We start from the raw sequence: 18,026 nt of genomic DNA on the forward strand, positions 1-18,026 counted from the left end.
AAAACACAAAGACAAGTCCTAGTGTTTTAACCAGAAGGCTTATTAGTCTAATCAGGAATCAGTAAGTAGCAAAATTTTGATATTGTTGAAATAACTTTGAACTGTGTAGGCTGAATATTGAATTCTTAAGATTTGTCCCAGAAAAAGCACAACTCAAGCAGTGAGGAGTATTTATTTAAAAAAAAAAAAAAAAAAAAAAAAAAAAAAGTTCCCGTCGTGGCGCAGTGGTTAACGAATCCGACTAGGAACCATGAGGTTGCGGGTTCGGTCCCTGCCCTTGCTTAGTGGGTTAAAGGATCTGGTGTTGCCGTGAGCTGTGGTGTAGGTTGCAGACGCAGCTCGGATCCCACATTGCTGTGGCTCTGGCATAGGCCGGCGGCTACAGCTCCGATTTGACTCCTAGCCTGGGAACCTCCATATGCCGCAGGAGCGGCCCAAAGAAATAGCAAAAAGACAAAAAAAGACAAAAACAAAAAAACCTGAAAAAGAAAAATAGACCAAAACTGAGGTCGTAGTTCAGGAATATATTACTTTATCTCTCATGGACTTGTTTTTACATATTACATTGTAATCCCAACAATAATGTAACCATATATGTGTGTGTATGTGTATACATGCATGTGTATGTAGTCACAAAGATTCATTATAGGTATATATTATACACACATACAAATGCAGGGTTTTACATGCTTAAATGAGAACAGTATTTTTCTCCCAAACCACTGTGGTGACAATGAAAATTCATACGAAAACATACATACACACACATGTACACATATATAATATATTGCTATATTAGTGTATATGTATATACAATTTTGTAGTATACATTGGCTGATGGATTTCACAGAATACAGAAAAAAAAAAGACAACATCAGTTCTCAAGACAGACCAATAAAGTAATAGTTATATCTTTTTTCATTGTCCAAGTCAGGCAGTTAAGACCTTTGTACTTATTAAGATATGTTACTCAAATTTACAAATAAAAACACTGACTCTAAATTCTCTGTCTCTCTCTCTTTTATAATCTTAGAACATTCCCCACTCCTTGTAGAGAACCACTCACTAGTTACTCCTCTTTTTACAATTCTCTCCATTAATTCAACCAAAATATATTGAATAAGCATATCATGCCAATTCCCATACATTCCTGGATTTAAAAATGTTCTTATCCAAACAGATCTTCAAGGGTAGAGATGGATGGTAAGATAGTTAATGAAAAACAGATAAGGTCATTTTGGTGATGACAGTTTTAGAAAAATGGAGAAATGTTATGGGGTCAGAAAGAGCCTCTCCAACGATGCCTCTCCGACTACACCTCAGTGACATTCAGAACACAGCTGTTCAACAAGGAATTATGTTACAGTTTCAATGGGTGAACAAGTTAATCTATAAATGAAGTACATGTGATACTTTCACAGAAATTCCTTGATCATTAGACTTCTATTACAGGAGATGTTCAAAAAGACTCTATAGGGCCCTCAGAGTTATAGGACTGTTGGTTTAATGACATTTGAAAATGTAACCCTTAAACATAAGCCTACCATTATTGAATTTTATGCCAAGAGATCTGATTCTCTGAACCTTTCAGGAGGCAGGGAACTAATTTTCTATAAAAATCAGTGGCAAAGGGAAAGAGTCTGCCATCTGCTTCTAACTCAAAGACAACACAAGTACATTTTACACAGAATTCCGGCCATGGAATGTTAGTGTGATTTTACAAGGGATCCTGAGACTAATTTGCATGCTTCTGACTACATGATAATTAAAAGGAAATTTTGTGAATTAAACTGTGGAGTTAATTCAGCAAGCAAATCTTACCATGTCCTTTTTCATATAACATGAACTTTTTTTTTTTTTTTTTTTTTTTCTTTTTAGGGCCACACTAGTGGCATACAGAAGTTCCCAGGCTAGGGGTTAAATTAGAGGTCTGCTGCCGGCCTACACCACAACCAGAGCAATATGGGATCCAAGCCATGTCTGTGACCTACACCGCAGCTCACAGCAATGCCAGATCCCCAACCCACTGATCGAGGCCAGAGGTTGAATAATGTGCATTTTCATGGATATTACTTGGATTTGTTTCTGCCATGTCACAATGGGAACTCTCTACAATTAATTTTTTTTTTACAACATGAAGCTTGTTTTAGATGTGTGTCATTTTTTAATACACTTGATTGTATAGAATGCAGCCTTTTCTGAATTCTTACACATGGGTGTTTATTTGGTCAAAAAATCCAAAGCTGGCAAGATCACCAAGATTCAACTATTTATGTAAGGCTGGTCTGGATCTTTATCCATATATCCTGTGTCCCAGCTCTCCAGCCAGGCTTCTTTCTGTGCTGGAGGAGACTGGATAAGAACATGGGCTCTGCTCTCATGCTCATGAGTTTAATACTGTGTCTGCTGCCTGCCAGCTGCTAATTGATCCTGGGCAAGTCATTTAACCTCTCTGTGCATCTGTAAAACAGGTGTACTATTTGTCCCTACATCATAAGTTTGATATGATGTTTAAAAGAGTTAATAAATGTAAAAGAGCTGGAAAATGCTTGCCACATGATAAATGCATTGTGTTAGGTCTTCTGCTTCTTCCTCCTCCTTACCTCCCCCCGCCTTCTTCTTTTCCTTCTTTGTCACAGTAATGTAATCATTATTTCACCAGATCTTTGTTCTAGTTAGCATGACATTTTTATTTATTTTTTTGTTTGTTTATTTATTTATTACTTATTTATTGGCTATGCCTGCGGCATACAGAACATTTAAAAGTTCCTGGGGCCAGGGATTGAACCCACGCCACAGCAGTGACCTAAGCCACAGCAGTGACCCATTAGGCCATCAGGGAAATCCAGCAGTGACATTTTGGGACTCCTGGCATAATTTCTAACCTGTAGAAGAAACCTGCTTTCAATACCCAGGCACAAGCAAAAACATACAGGCTGGTGACATTTCTTACTAAAATGGGCATCTTAGGAAGCACTGTCCTTATTGAAGAGTGATCCAGAGAAACATCTGGGCCACAGAATTGAGAGGGGTATGAAGATTAATAAAATAGGGTTCCTTTCTTCCAGTCTTCACAGTTGGGATGGATTTTATTCTCCCCCAAAGGCCTGACTCCTGTGGTAGAAAATTCAGGTTATGGATGAAAAGTAAATAGCACTGGTTAATGATGAAAATTCAGCATCTAGAGATGCCTTTGGTTCTCTTGTCAAGGCATCATAGGTTGGTAACCTCTCCCATGCCTACAGGTCAGGCTGCTCTGGGACTGACCCCATTGGGCAGAAGCAGAAAGGTTCCTTTAGGCACTAAAGCAGTATCCTTTCTTGAAAACATTGCTATCATGGGGGAATAACCCTAAACGTTGCCCCCAAAGAATTTCAAATTAGATTAAGAATCCTTGATCACGACACTCATCACCTGATCCACTTACTTGTCATACTGTAAGTACTGTCATCTCTGTGCATGTACCTCATAGAAACTTGGGGAGTACCAGATGCTCAGAAAACATTTTTTTCAATAAAAGGTGACAGGTCATTCTCACTGGCATGCTGCCAAGGAAATGGCACTTCAAAATGGATGTCTGTTATATTACTTTGAGATTAGAGTTTAACATACTATCCACCCCAGTACGTGAGTAACCACTACATTTAATGTATTGATTACTTAATAGGATAAGCACTTATTTTTCTCAGATTTTCATATCATGGTTGTGAGTCAAGCTGAGTTTAGTGCACTGGAAGGGAATGTATAGGTGGGGTTTTCATAAACCTGCTTAAAACAGGAGTTCTCATTATAGCTCAGTGGAAACAAACCTGACTGGTATTCATGAGGATGTGTGTTTGATTCCTGGCCCCACTCATTGGGTTAAGGATCCTATCTTGCCACGAGCTGTGGTGTAGGTCACAGACATAGCTTGGATCCTGCATTGCTGTGACTGTAGCTTTGATTCAATACCTAACCTGGGAACTTCTACATGCTGTAGATGCAGGTCCTAAAAGAAAGAAAGAAAGAAAGACAGAGAGAAAAAAAGAAAGAAAGAAAGAGAGAGAGAGAGAGAGAGAGAGAAGAGAAAGAAAGAAAGAAGGAAAGAAGAAGGAAGAAAGAAATAGAGGAAGAAAAGAAAGAAAAAAAGAGGGAAAAAGAAAAAACACCCAAAACAAAAAACCTGCTCAAATCAGGAAGTAGAAGTAGAATTATCATGACAGTCCATCACATACTCTTAACTTCCTGATTCCATACCAAATACAGGGCAAACAGGCAATATGGCAGAGAACAGAACAGAATGCAACAATTAAGTAGGAGAGATGCTTGGTAACTGGAGTATTTTTGCTGCAATGTGCAAATCAGATGGCAACCTAATAATCTAAAAGAGTCAATTTATCACCCCAACAATGAAATATACCTCTCTTTCCTGATGGCCAGACATTGCTTATTTGTGTATACGAGCAGTACCAAAAGCAACAGACTAAATCCTCACTTAAAGAATCAAAGCAGCTTTGCAATGTTATCTGCTCAGGGTATTAACAAACACTGAAACTTTTAAATCCCTCTTTCCATTTCATACATCCATAGTTAGAAACACCTGCAAAAGATTTTCCCAAGATGAAGCTCTGTATGGCAAGTTGTAGCCCAGACTGAACTTTTATGGTTGAGTTATAAAGCTTTGACAATTGCAATTTGTAATGGAGGAACTGACAGACCTTTGATAATAGCTGCTCTGGCAGATGATAAAACTCTGGTTACTTCCCCCACTGATGACATTAATGCACCATTGCTAAGATCCGCTGAATGCTAGTCAAGTAGAGAGACTTTTCTGAATAAAGAATCTTACCTGGCAGTACTTTCAAAGACATACAAACAATTCAATTTTTTTTCCTTTAAAAGATTTTTAAAACTTTTTTTAAAAATGTAAACTTTATATGTTGGCTTTTTAAGCACTATGCTGTAAAGGGCAGGCTTGTGTCGCATTCATCCTTTTCATTTTTTAAATTGTTTTTTCTGGTGTAACCTGGCCTGCTCGATACATTGATCAGAATGAAGAACATTTTATGTAATCAAAAGACAGAAAAATAAGATGAAGTCCATAGTATTTAGACATTTTTTTAGATAGCACAAACCATTCTAGTTATAATTAGAGCACGCACTATATTTTCCCCTTGCAAAAAGCATGCAGGTATTTGATTTCTAGCCATGAATAACATGATCATGTTATTGTTATTGCCCTCTTTATTTTTTTAGAGAGCAAAGAAAGTTCATGCTCTTTCTCCTTTTCTGTCTTCTATTATCTTCTTTCAAAATATTACTTTGGAGATTACAAAATAGAGAGTAGGAAATAATTTGAAACAATTTTTGCTCTAAGTAAGATATAGAGAGAAGCTGACAGCAAAGGTAAAAGTCATCTGAATTTTGGTCAATATTTAAATTGAAATTGCATAGGTTTAAGCAGATATAGTCCAGTTAAGGACTACATAGGAATATAATCCAATTTGCCTTTGATTCACATTATTATTTTGTATCTTAAAAGCTCAATAATTTGTAAATATATTCAACGTGAAGACAATGTTTGTATTCTTCTTCACCTGTGACCTAAAGCTAGGTCTGCCAAATATTATTTGTGGCCAGTAGTATTGACAGCACATCCTAGACTTACGAAATACCCAGGTTGTTAAAGCACTTAACTTTCTTCAAAAATCAAGAGTCAGTAGCTACCATTCAGTACATGATAGTGATTAGGCTACTGGACCATTTAATGTCCCCTCAATACACACATACATACATACACCATAAAGGGAACCAATCAAATAGCTCATTTGCCCTTCACATGTACATGGATGTATATTGTCTAGCCCTGTGGTATATGACGGACTAGTTACTATGACCATACCTAGTGGACCTGGAATGCCGCGTGGACCAACTTCTCCAGCAGGACCTCTATCTCCTTTTTCACCTGGAGGTCCAGGAGGACCTTTAAAAAATAAAGGACAATTACTGATCAAAGTTTTAAAACACAGGCAAAACGGATTTGTCATTATTAAGACAGTTACATAGGTAAATCCAAAGATTTTGATTTGTTGCACAATTACACAGAATGTAAAAGACTGGCCTTCCTTGAATGGAAGCACACCCTGCTACTGAGTAGCACAGTGAGATAGCCCAAGTTAGACAACCTAATTATAAATGAAATACTTCTGTGTGCCCAGTGCTGTTCTAGGTTGGGAAATCCTGGGGACAGAGAAAAGACACGGAGACTTCATTTCCCCTCGGGATTGAAGACCATGAAGAAAAAGGGGGGACTGAAACCAAGCAGGACCTGAGGGCTCCTCCAGGGTACAAAAGCCCCTGCAAGTCTCTTCTTTCTTGTTTGTTTAAAAAAATAATAATAATAATAATAAAAAGGCTTTTGTCTTCTAATCCTTCTCTGAGCTCCAAAGAGCAGGCACAAATTAACAATTAGAGAAGTGAGAGAAGACAGAAATAAAGGAAAAGCAGGTCAGCAAGAGCAGTACTGTCAGCTTAAACAGTATCAGTGGTGATAACACAGACTCCTAGCTGCTCCTCAAGGGATATTCATAACCATCTGATGCACATCTTTGAGATGTTCTACAGAAATTAAGATACCACCCCTACACCCAGGTGTAAGATGGGGACTACATGCTAATCTCTAGCACCTTCGACCCCAGACTGGCTGGAACCAGGTTGATGATTAAGATTTCTGGAACATCACCCTGTTTTGTCACCTCACTACCAAGCAGATGTCACTATATTGAGTTAGATGCTCTGTGGAAAACAAATAAGTGAAGTCATCTGTGAAATCCTCAAGGGAAACAAAAATCCACACAAAGTAGACAACCAAACATCATGTTGTTAAAAATAATACCCCCAGTTGTTTGTTAGAGAGACACAGATCAGCATGAGGAGCAGAAGCTGAAAAGACCTTATTGAAGAGGTAGGATTTGAAGGGCATTTTGAAGAAAGGATAGAGTGAGATGGCAGAGAATCCTGAGTAAATGGGAGAGGTGTAGGGAAGGGGAGAACATGAAAGTGAGTAATGGGATGAATTTTCAAGTAAAATATTAAGTAGAATCCCTAGCTAGATACAGATGTTATAAAATAAGTTGGAAAGGTTGTTGGAAAACTGACTTCTTAGCCTTGCAATTATCCAGATGTCCCCCTAGGACTGAGTTTGATCAACAGTGATTTAGTCATTTGAATTTTCCATGCCCAGCAAAACAGATATCGAGCGATTACATCTTTAGAATAATGACACTGAATAGGTCTTTAAACTTACAGGTATTTCTACTAGTTTTCCCTCTTGTAGATGGAGTGCAGAAGGCAAAGATTATTCCCTTCATTTAAAGCAGAACACCTAGCAATTTCTTTTCAATTCCAAAAGGAAGAAACAAACCTGAATGTACCACAGAATTATCAAATAGTGACACTTCAAAAGAGACAGTTTCCATTTTCGTGGTTCAGTCACACTGCTCAGGGACAACACACAACTCTACTTAGCATCACTGGTGAGAGGGCACTTGTTTACAAGTTTTTATCAGGTGGGGAGATAGAATATCTGAAAAATTCTAAGGGGGGAGCCACATAAATAGATAATCTCATAAGTATATTTTGTCCAATTTCTTTGCTTCTTTTGAAATCCTTGTCCCTGCTTCTCTCCATTTTTCTGATGTTTCTGAGTTTTCAAGATCCAACTTGGGTTTTAGGACCTTCCTTCCCTGGGTACTTAATTTTCGCAATATCATTGCTCTTCTCAATAGCACATTTTCCATTTCTCTTACACACCATTGGGCTGTAATGTTTTATTGGATTTTCATTACAAAATACGACATACTGTAAGTTAGTATAATAGTATAATGAGTAACTTATTATAGGAAATACAAAATTTGAGAAAAATATGAGGAAAAATAGAATTCATAATTCTATCATCTTAAGAGAATAACATTAATAAATTTGCTGTTTGTGTTGTACATATTTTTGAAAAAGCATTATGCAAACTACATAATAATTATGCAAACTACACACTCCTGTGGATTGAGTAGCTGTAGTAGTTGGAGTAACAACTAGTATACTTTCCTAAGCAATAGCTGAATGTTGGAAACACAAGTAGGGGTTACACAAAAAAATGGTCATGGTTCTATGTCAGTGGGTATCTCCGCATCTCCCACTCCATGCAGAATGTAGTTCTTCCCAACAAAGGGGTTTTAACTTCTACAACTGTGGACACAGCTACAGTTCATTCATCTCTACTCATTGACAAAAGAAGGGGCAAGCAGGACAGAAAGACTCTGCTTTGCAACCTGAAAGTTGCTGAGAAAATGGAAATGGAAGGGGAGCAATTCCTGGATGGCATTTTGGGGAAAAAAAAATGTGCACACAGAGACTGTGATTTAGTGATTAGGGCTCTAGTGCAAGACACAGACATTCTAGGAAAAAACAGGTATGACACAAGAAACAAGGGACACAGACTAGTTCTGGGCTCTTACTCTCTGACATTAAGATTTTTCACCATTTCTTTAAATAAGTAAGAAATGGATCTCTTTCATAATCACTAACTATTCTTTCAATTATTTTTCAGGTTATGATGTATAGTAACTGTATACAGCTCAAATGTTAGAGCATTAATTTAATCATAACCAATACATCTCTGTTATTTTTATAAAATATCCTTCTCTATTTTTACATAAAAATACTGATACCAGGTACCTGAATCCCAGAGTAAGAAAACCAGGTAGAGGCTTTCCTTAAAGAGTTGTAACCACAGTTTTATTGTTATGTTACTGTCTTGTTACATTATTCTTCATGTAACATTAATCTCACCTATGATATTGTTTTTAATTTGTGTTAAGTTGTTATAGCTCATCCACTGCCTAGGACAAAATGTGGAAAGTATTTCAGTCAGTTTTTTTTTTTTTTTGTCTTTTTAGCTATTTCTTGGGCTGCTACCGCAGCATATGGAGGTTCCCAGGCTAGGGGTCAAATCGGAGCTGTAGCCACCGGCCTACGCCAGAGCCACAGCAACGCGGGATCCAAGCCGCGTCTGCAACCTACACCACAGCTCACAGCAACGCCAGATCATTAACCCACTGAGCAAGGGCAGGGACTGAACCCGCAACCTCATGGTTCCTAGTCGGATTCGTTAACCACTGCGCCACAATGGGAACTCCCCGGTTTTATTGTCTTTTAGATATTTTGGAGGGATGGAAACACACAGATCATATACTATTATTCTCTTAGTTTCTTGTGTAGAACTTTTGAGGACATTATCAATATAACGCTCTCATGCTACCTTCCAAAGCTGGTCTCCTCTCCAATCCCGCTGTCATTTACATCCTTATCATCCTGAAGCTGGACTAAACTAGAGTTTAAACAAAAAACAAAACAAAAAAACCTGGTCTGAATATATTTTGTCTCTTCCATCCTTGTATTGCCCTCAATTTCAGTGTTTTTTTGTTTGTTTGTGTTGTTTTGTTTTGTTTTGTTTTTGCTTTTTAGGGCCACCTCTCCGGCACATGGAGATTCCCAAGCTAGGGGTCAAATCGAAGCAGCTGCTGGCCTATACCATGGTCACAGCAAAGTCAGATATGAGCCATGCCTGTGACCTACACCACAGCTCATGGCAATGCAGGATCCTTAACAGACTGAGTGAGGCCAGGGATTAAACCTGCGTCCTCATGGATGCTAGTAAGATTTGTTTCTGCAGAGCCATGATGAGAACTCCCAATTTCAGTTTAAAAACAAAAAACTGCATCAACTGTAAAGCAGTGTACCCATATTTTCTGCCACATTATGGAAAAAATAATGCAGAACTTTGTCAGGGGACTTCAAGTCTATTGTAGTCACTTTCTTTGTTTTGAGTTACTATTTAACCTTTCGAATTTCTGTTCCACAATCACATCAACAACCAACTCCGTGTATCAATAAATGGAAATAACGTTACCTGTCAGCTCTCTTGCTAATATATGTCAAGGAACACTGGATTAATATTGACCAAAATGACTAGGTATCTAGATATACTTTAAAATGAAAGTAAATGGCTTTTATTTATTTTTATTGATTTTTCTTTTTTTATTTTTAGGGCCACAGGTGCTGCATATGGAAGTTCCCAGACTAGGGATTGGATCAGAGCTGCAACCTATGCCACAGCCACAGCAACATGGGATCTGAAACATGTCTGAGATCTACACCACAGCTCATAGCAATGCAGAGTCCTTAACTCACTGAGCGAGGCCAGGGATTGAACCTGCATCCTCATGGATGCTAGTTGGGTGTGTTTCCACTGAGCTACAACACGAACTCCAGCATATACTTTTTAATGGCACATTCATTCTTCCAGATTTCCAAGCTGGTCAGAGAGAATGCCAAATGGAAAATGAGAAAAGGGGTCAGAGAAGAAAAGGAGTGTCATAGCAAGTAGGAGTTCAGAATTTATTCCAAGTCCAATGGGAAGATACTGGAAAGTTTGGGAGAGAAAAGATCTAATAATGTATTCTATTATTATTATTATTATTATTATTATAGCCATCTCCATGGCATGAGGAAGTTTCCAGGCTAGGGACCAAACCCATGCCACAGCAGTGACCCAAGCCACTACAGTGCAACACCAGATACTTAACCCTCTGTGCAATAAGAGAACTCTTTTCTTATTATTTTTGATAGCACTCTTTGGCTCTAGGTAGAATGCATTAAGATTAGATTCAGGGAAAGAAACTGGGAAGTTGATGAAGTGCACCAGACTGGAACACAGATGCTTTAATTAGAGTAGTAGCAGAGGAGATAGTGAGAGGAGTTTTATTTGAAATAATGTATGATGCAAGAGGAGTTAACAGAATGGGAGAAAATCTTTGCAAGTGAATCGACTGACAAGGGATTAATCTCCAAGATTTATAAACAACTTCTGCAGCTCCATACCAAAAAAACAAATAACCCCATCCAAAAATGGGCAGAAGATCTAAGCAGACAATTTTCCAAAGAAGACATACAGATGGCCGAGAAACACATGAAAAGATGTTCAGTGTCACTCATTATTAGAGAAATGCAAATCAAAACCACGATGAGGTACCACCTTACACCAGCCAGAATGGCCATCATCCAAAAGTCTACAAACAATAAGTGCTGGAGAGGGTGTGGAGAAAAAGGAACCCTAGTACACTGTTGGTGGGATTGTCAATTGGTGCAACCACTGTGGAAAGCAGTATGGAGATTCCTCAGAAAACTAAACATAGAACTACCATTTGACCCAGCAATCCCACTCCTGGGCATCTATCCAGAGAAAACCACGACTCACAAAGACACAGGTACTCCAATGTTCATTGCAGCACTCTTTAAAATAGCCAAGACATGGAAACAACCTAAATGTCCATCGACAGAGGAGTGGATCCAGAAGATGTGGTACACATACACAATGGCATATTACTCAGCCATTAAAAAGAACAAAGTACCAGCATTTTTAGCAACATGGACGGACTAGAAACTATCACGCTAAGTGAAGTCAGCCATACAATGGGACACCAACATCAAATGCTTTCACCGACATGTGGAATCTGAAAAAAGGACAGACTGAACTTCTTTGCAGAACAGATGCTGACTCACGGACATTGAAAAACTTATGGTCTCCAGAGGAGACAGTTTGGTGGGTGGGGGGATGTGCTTGGGTTATGGGATGGAAATCCTGTGAAATTAGATTGTTATGATCATTATACAACTACAGATGTGATAAATTCATTTGAGTAAAAAAAAAAAAAAAAAACCTCCCGACAATATTCAAATATAAGGTTGAAAACTGCTGTTCTCAAACAATGGGGTATGCTCAAAAGAATAGAATTAAAGGTGGAAAATACACACGGATTATAAGGAAAAAAAAAAGGAGTTAACAGCAGTCCTATATAGATTGGAGATAGGAGGTGAGAGAAAGAAAGATCTTGAGTTACTTGTTGAACAATGACTCAACTGACAGATAAGACTGGGAAAGCAACAGAGTCAAAAGGTGAATGGGGGGAGGATGCTCATGATTTAAGGATTTGTCATTGGATTTGTAAAGTCTGGGATATTTATTTGAAATCCCAAATATTATTGTCTAATTGTTAGATAACTAGTTCATTTTTTCTTTACCATTTGTTTAATGTAATAATTAAAGAATACATGTAATATGTTTTTTATAAGTAGGCTATAAAGCACAATAATAAATAGAATACATGTGAAATATCACAATCCAACAAACAGCTATCTATATAGGTGCTCCTCCATCTCACATGTCTACTTCCTTTGGAAAAATAATCACTAACCTGAATTTTGGATTTCTCATTTTCTTTCATTTTAAAAACCATTCTCATTACATGCATATGTACTTGTAAATATACATTATTTACTTTTGCTAAATTGTGAGCATTAGTAATAAAAACTGTAATATATATATATATATATATATAGTCCTCTAGGAATTTTTTCTTTCTTTTTTGGCTGCTCCCATGGCATGTGGAAGTTCCCCACTCAGGTCTGAATCTGGGCTACAGCTGCGACCTACACCACAAACCTGGCAATGCTGGATCCTTGACCCACTGTGCTGGGCTGGAGATGGAACTGGCACCTCCACAGACACAAGCTGAATCATTAACCCATTGTGCCACGCTGGGAACACCAGTTTTCTGGGAATTATTTTTAAGATTTTTCTTTTCTTATAAAAACTTGGACATTAAGACTTCTTATCTATCCTAAACTCACATTACATAAAATTAAATCACATGAATTTCTTTTTCTCTTATTACTAAGATAAAACAATTGAAATTGTAGAGCTTAACCAATACTGTAGCTAGAATAAGATCCAATGTGAATTTAACTAGAGATACAGAGGAAAAAATAGAACTGTAAGGAGGCAATATTCAATGAAATTGAAGCAGAAATGATACCAAATTTATGATAGACTTAAATCCACAAATATAAGTAGATTTAGGAAGAAAATGAAGTAAAAGGAGTGCAAAATGGAAAAATTGTCAATATAAAAAAATACAGGCTAGTGCAATTGTTTTTGTTAAAGAAAAAGAGGATGGCAAGAAGTGTAGTGTAGTGTAATGATTTTCAAAGCAACAGGAAATGCCAGAAACCAGAAAAAAATAGAAATAACTAAAATAATTGTCACCCTAAGAAATATATAGGCAGTAAGACAATTTTAAAGATCAAGGACAAAATAGAAAAAAAATGAAATCAAAAGATCCCACAACCACTGGACTTTCACTAAAATGAAACTGCAAAAAATGTACTTCAGGAAGAACAATGATCCCAAAAGAGATCCCAGATGTGCATTTAGAAGGAGGAAAAAATTGGTAAATGTATGGGCAAATCTACTAACTACTATCTGTAAAATGGAGAAAAATAAGGACTAAATTCTCGGTTTAAAAAATACATAAAATAGAAATGAGCTATACTCAAAAACAGCAGGAAACCAGGGAAGGGGGTTAATCAGAGCATTTTTGTTAATTGTGTATTTCAGGATTAAAGGTGAAGATACTGATCAACTTGTGACTTTAGGATAATTTTTAAGGACAATTATCAGCAAAATAAAAATAAGTATAAAAGTTTCCAAAATATTCTTGGTGCCTTTGATAGAGATAAAAATTTAATGAGAAAAATCTCAAACAATCTAAAAGTTGACAAGAAAGGAAAGAGAAAGGAATATAGAACTGGATGAAAAGAGAGCACAATATAAGGCAAAAGGGAAAAGAGCCAGATTTCATAGTAAATTTTTTTTTTAATTTATCCTTTGTCTTTTTTAGGACCACACCAGCAGTATATGGAAGTACCCAGGCCAGGGGTTGAATCGGAGCTGTAACCGCCAACCTATGCCACAGCCACAGCAATGCCAGATCCGAGCCACATCTGCAACCTACGCCACAGCTCATGGCAATGCAGGATTCTTAACCCACTGAGCAAGGCCAGGAATCAAACCTGCATCCTCATGAATGCTAGTCTGATTCACTTCTGCTGAGCCACAATGGGAACTCCCTTCACAGTAAATTTTGAAAACTGTTCTTTACAGGAGACAAACTTAATACCAAAGATACCAAAAGACTGAAAGTTAAATACGAAAAAAGTATTTAAGATATAAATAACCATTAAAAGCTGGTGTGGAAATATGAATGACATATACACTAACTGAAAAATAAGTAAGATTCCATTCACCTTGTTTTACTCACAGGAACTAAAGAAGAAATTGACAAATTCATTGTTATTTTGGAGAATTCAGAAGACATTCCTAACTAATAACACAATCAATTAGGTAAGACAAAGGAAAGAATCCAGAATTTTAAGCAGAGGGACAGATAGAAAACTTGTATCTTATAGAAAACTTATATTCATCTTCCATACATATGAGATATTCTGAACAATAACTCATTAAACCTTCAGAGCAATTTCTTTCTTTTTTAATCACTTTCTGTTTAAAAGATACCAAGATACTGTTATCTTAACAAGTGTTGATATGATCTCAAGATGCCTTTCTCTGGATATTTGCAGTAAATGCATGCTCCAAAACCATAGTTAAAATTTCAAATACCAAATTGCTATATATATATATATACATATATATATATATATATCAGTACATTTTAATATATCATTTTCAGGAGGAATGAAAAGATATTTTACCTTGAACTAAAGTGATATTTTTCAGTGTCTGAGAATGCTCCCAGTCCTTCAGCCTAAGATCATTCGTGACATTATTCAACAGTTTCACTTCTCCTTTTATTTCCTGTTCCAAATGCGCTTGTTTCTCGTTCAGAGACATAATTTCTGCTGACACATTGTACACACGCTCCTCTAATTTACTCATCTCCTGTGAAACATGAGCAAACATCCACAATTTTTGTTACACACGTAATTATCAAATACACAAGTTTAAGAAGCCCTGGAAAATGTCAGTATTATAGGAATGTTATGGAATAGAAATATGGAACTTGAAGAACTATATTAAAGCGCCATTTTGAGTTATTTGATTTTAAAGGATTTCCTCTTTTAAATAAATAGCTCAATTTTCACACCACTTCCCAGAAAAAAAAATGGTTAAATATATATCGAAGGTATGCTTCTCTCAAATACACAGATGTCAAAATGCTAAAGATAAAATATAAAAACTTGCCAAATGGTTTTTAGTTGAGCTGAAGTAAAATTATATATACTTAAAGTAATTTCAGTTCTATGAATCTGATAGATTTGTATGTTAAATTGTTTATAGCAATGGCACCAGTTAATGCCATAATCCTCAGTGGTAATGAACATTAAGGATAGCTTGTCAGTATAGCTAGTTCAATATATCTCAACTAGTATATTAACAATACTTTGCTTTCAACTTTTATTACCTCTGCATTTGAGATTTCATTATTATTTTGTTCTCAAATGCAAATATTTTGTATATATTTACATTTATGCATATAATATAGAGATTGTAAACAAGAGAGATCATATTATACTCTGGAATGTTATTTTTCACTTAATAATACAGTAAAGAATATTCACCTCTTAAAATACCTAGAAACTGCCTTATTTTCTATAATTTAATAGAATCATATTGCATGCATTTTTCATAATTTATTTGATTCCTATTGATGGAAGTTTGAGCTGCACATTTTTTTCAACTTTAATGCTGCACCATTTTATATATATATTTACATACTTAACACAATTGCTTCTATGGGCTTCTTGGAATTGGATCTGATCTAAGGGACTAAATATTATCATTTTTGTTCAGTACTGCCATACTACCATCCAGATATGGGACTGTTTTAAAAATCTTACTCATGGGGAGTTCCCATTGTGGCGCAGTAGAAACGAATCCAATTAGGAACCGTGAGGTGTCAGGTTCAATCTTTGGCCTCACTCAGGGGGTTAAGGGTCCAGCATTGCCATGAGCTATGGTGGAGGTCACAGATGCAGCTTGGATCATGCGTTGCTCTGGCTGTAGTATAGAACATCCATATGCCATAGGTATGGCCCTAAAAAGCAAAAAAAAAAAAAAAAAAAAAAAAAAAAAAGAAAAAAAAACCTTACTCATTGTATATCAGCGTCTACTCTTTATAGTCAAATACTGATTATATTTTCATCAAACATACTGATTAAATATTTTATATTTCATCAAATATATTGATGAGACCCAGTATTTGAGTACTGAGTAGTGAAATACTTGCTTCATCAATATATTTCACTTTTCAGAATGAGTAAATGTAATAAATTCTTGTTTAATTTGCTTTTAGAATTATGAAGTTAAATAGCGAATTGTAAAGATTTTAACAACATTGTTCTTTATGACTTTAACTTTCAGATCTTTTTCTTGGTTTTCCTTTGGGTGCTGGGTGTTCTCTTTCCAATGTATCTAACCTTCTCAACTATACTGCTAAGGTTTCTGTCTCTGTTCTATTTTTATAGCACCCTCTGTCTTCATGGTATGCTCTATACTTTTCCAACGGCTTTTATGTTTAACAGTTGAGAGATTCTCATTTCCCATTTGCACAAAGAAGTATAACAGTATTGTTCCTTAATGCCACTATGAAGGCAAAATTACACTTCCCTTAACTAGACTGGACAAGTTGAGGTGGGAGGGTCAAGAGACAAGTAAAACCTTAGGAAAGACATGAATGGATATTCAGATTTGCCTCTACAATAGCACAGTTCAGAAGCAGAGAGATAATCAGCTTTTGCTGTTTTAACTGTGCCTGCCTCCATCCAAAACATTTTCCTGGATTAGAATGTTTCTCCCCTCTAACTCCTTCTCTGGCATTTTCTGTTCAATTTGGTATAAAGGTGCAAGAGTAGTGAACATGAATGTTTGTAGAGGACATCAACATGATAAATATACTCAGCTTAATTCTGGTGGCTACAGATTGTTCCAGCTACTTCACGCAGTTCCCAATATCCTCAGAGCAAAGGTCAGGGGATTAGCAGCAGGTGGTGTGTTACTTAAAACCCAGGAATGGTCCACGTTTTTCATACCGAAAGGGATGTCTTTCATCCCTTATTTGAAAATTGAGTATGGATTTCACTTGAAATAATTTTTATTGGGAAGAGAGAAAGAGCCTGGCATATTTTCCTTTTAAGTCCTATCCAGCATCTGCACACAGAATACACACTCTACCACTCACAGCACTGCTGGAAACAGGCATTTACTTTCACGTCCTTACAGTCCTTTCTAGGTACAAAGGAAATGATAAATTCCACCTCTTTCTTTTATTTCATGTCAGTGTTCTTTTTTTTTTTTTCTTTCAAATTAATGCCTGTTCTGTCCTTGATAAATGTTAGGTACCACCAGTAGGTATGACTTATAACATTTTTCCTCAAGCAGGATTTACTAACTCAGCCATCCACTTAATTTCCTTGCATCAACCTAAAGATTCAAAGATTAATAATTTTTTTGAATAAAATTGCTTTAAACAATGGGAATGAGATTCCTAATATTGCTTTTAGTGAGCAAGTATGTGTACACACATACATATGTACAATGACCTAGTTTCACATCTCTGCAAATGACTATTGACTTAAAAAAAAAAATAGCCTTGGAAATTCTTCCAATCCCTTGCACCCCCATTTTTTACACTGGGACCTCTTCTAAAACCTAGGCATAATCTATCCAAACTCAAACAGCTCACAGGTCAAACAAGTTCAGGATTTCTGCTGCTTTCCAAATGGTTTCCAATTTGTTTCCAATTCCCAATTTTCATGGGTTCATAGACAGCCCCTCATCTCTGCTGGATTGGGGGCATTGCCAACATCAAAGAGAATCCTATTCTTTCATCACATTCACCTTCTTTTTCTCCTCACCCCATCTCATGGCTCCTCTGATCCTATTTCCACATGAAGTAATATTTATCCTCCCTTCCTCTTTCCCTCTGATTTAATCAGTTTCTACTCCCTTAGCTGATAATTTATTTTCCTCTGTCTCCCATGTTTCTCAGCCCTGTGGACAGTTTCTTCTTTGTACATTTTCTCTAACCCCTCCATAGCCTGAGCCCTTGATAACTCCAGTAGCGTTTGATACA

At 36.6% G+C, this 18,026-nt stretch overlaps 1 protein-coding gene across 8 annotated transcripts in view; it reads right to left on the reverse strand.

The window, feature by feature from the left end:
• MSR1 (macrophage scavenger receptor 1) overlaps positions 1-18,026 on the reverse strand; it is a 79,710-nt gene that overhangs the window by 39,732 nt on the left and 21,952 nt on the right. For all 8 annotated transcript variants that reach the window (XM_005672637.3, XM_013984974.2, XM_021077262.1 and 5 more), the window contains 2 exon segments: positions 14,647-14,833; positions 5,882-5,962 (listed from right to left, as the gene is read on the reverse strand). In XM_005672637.3, coding sequence (XP_005672694.2) covers positions 5,882-5,962; positions 14,647-14,833 — 268 coding nt within the window.

The sequence above is a fragment of the Sus scrofa genome, chromosome 17 (genome assembly GCF_000003025.6).
Source record: "Sus scrofa isolate TJ Tabasco breed Duroc chromosome 17, Sscrofa11.1, whole genome shotgun sequence".
Lineage (NCBI taxonomy): Eukaryota > Metazoa > Chordata > Mammalia > Artiodactyla > Suidae > Sus > Sus scrofa.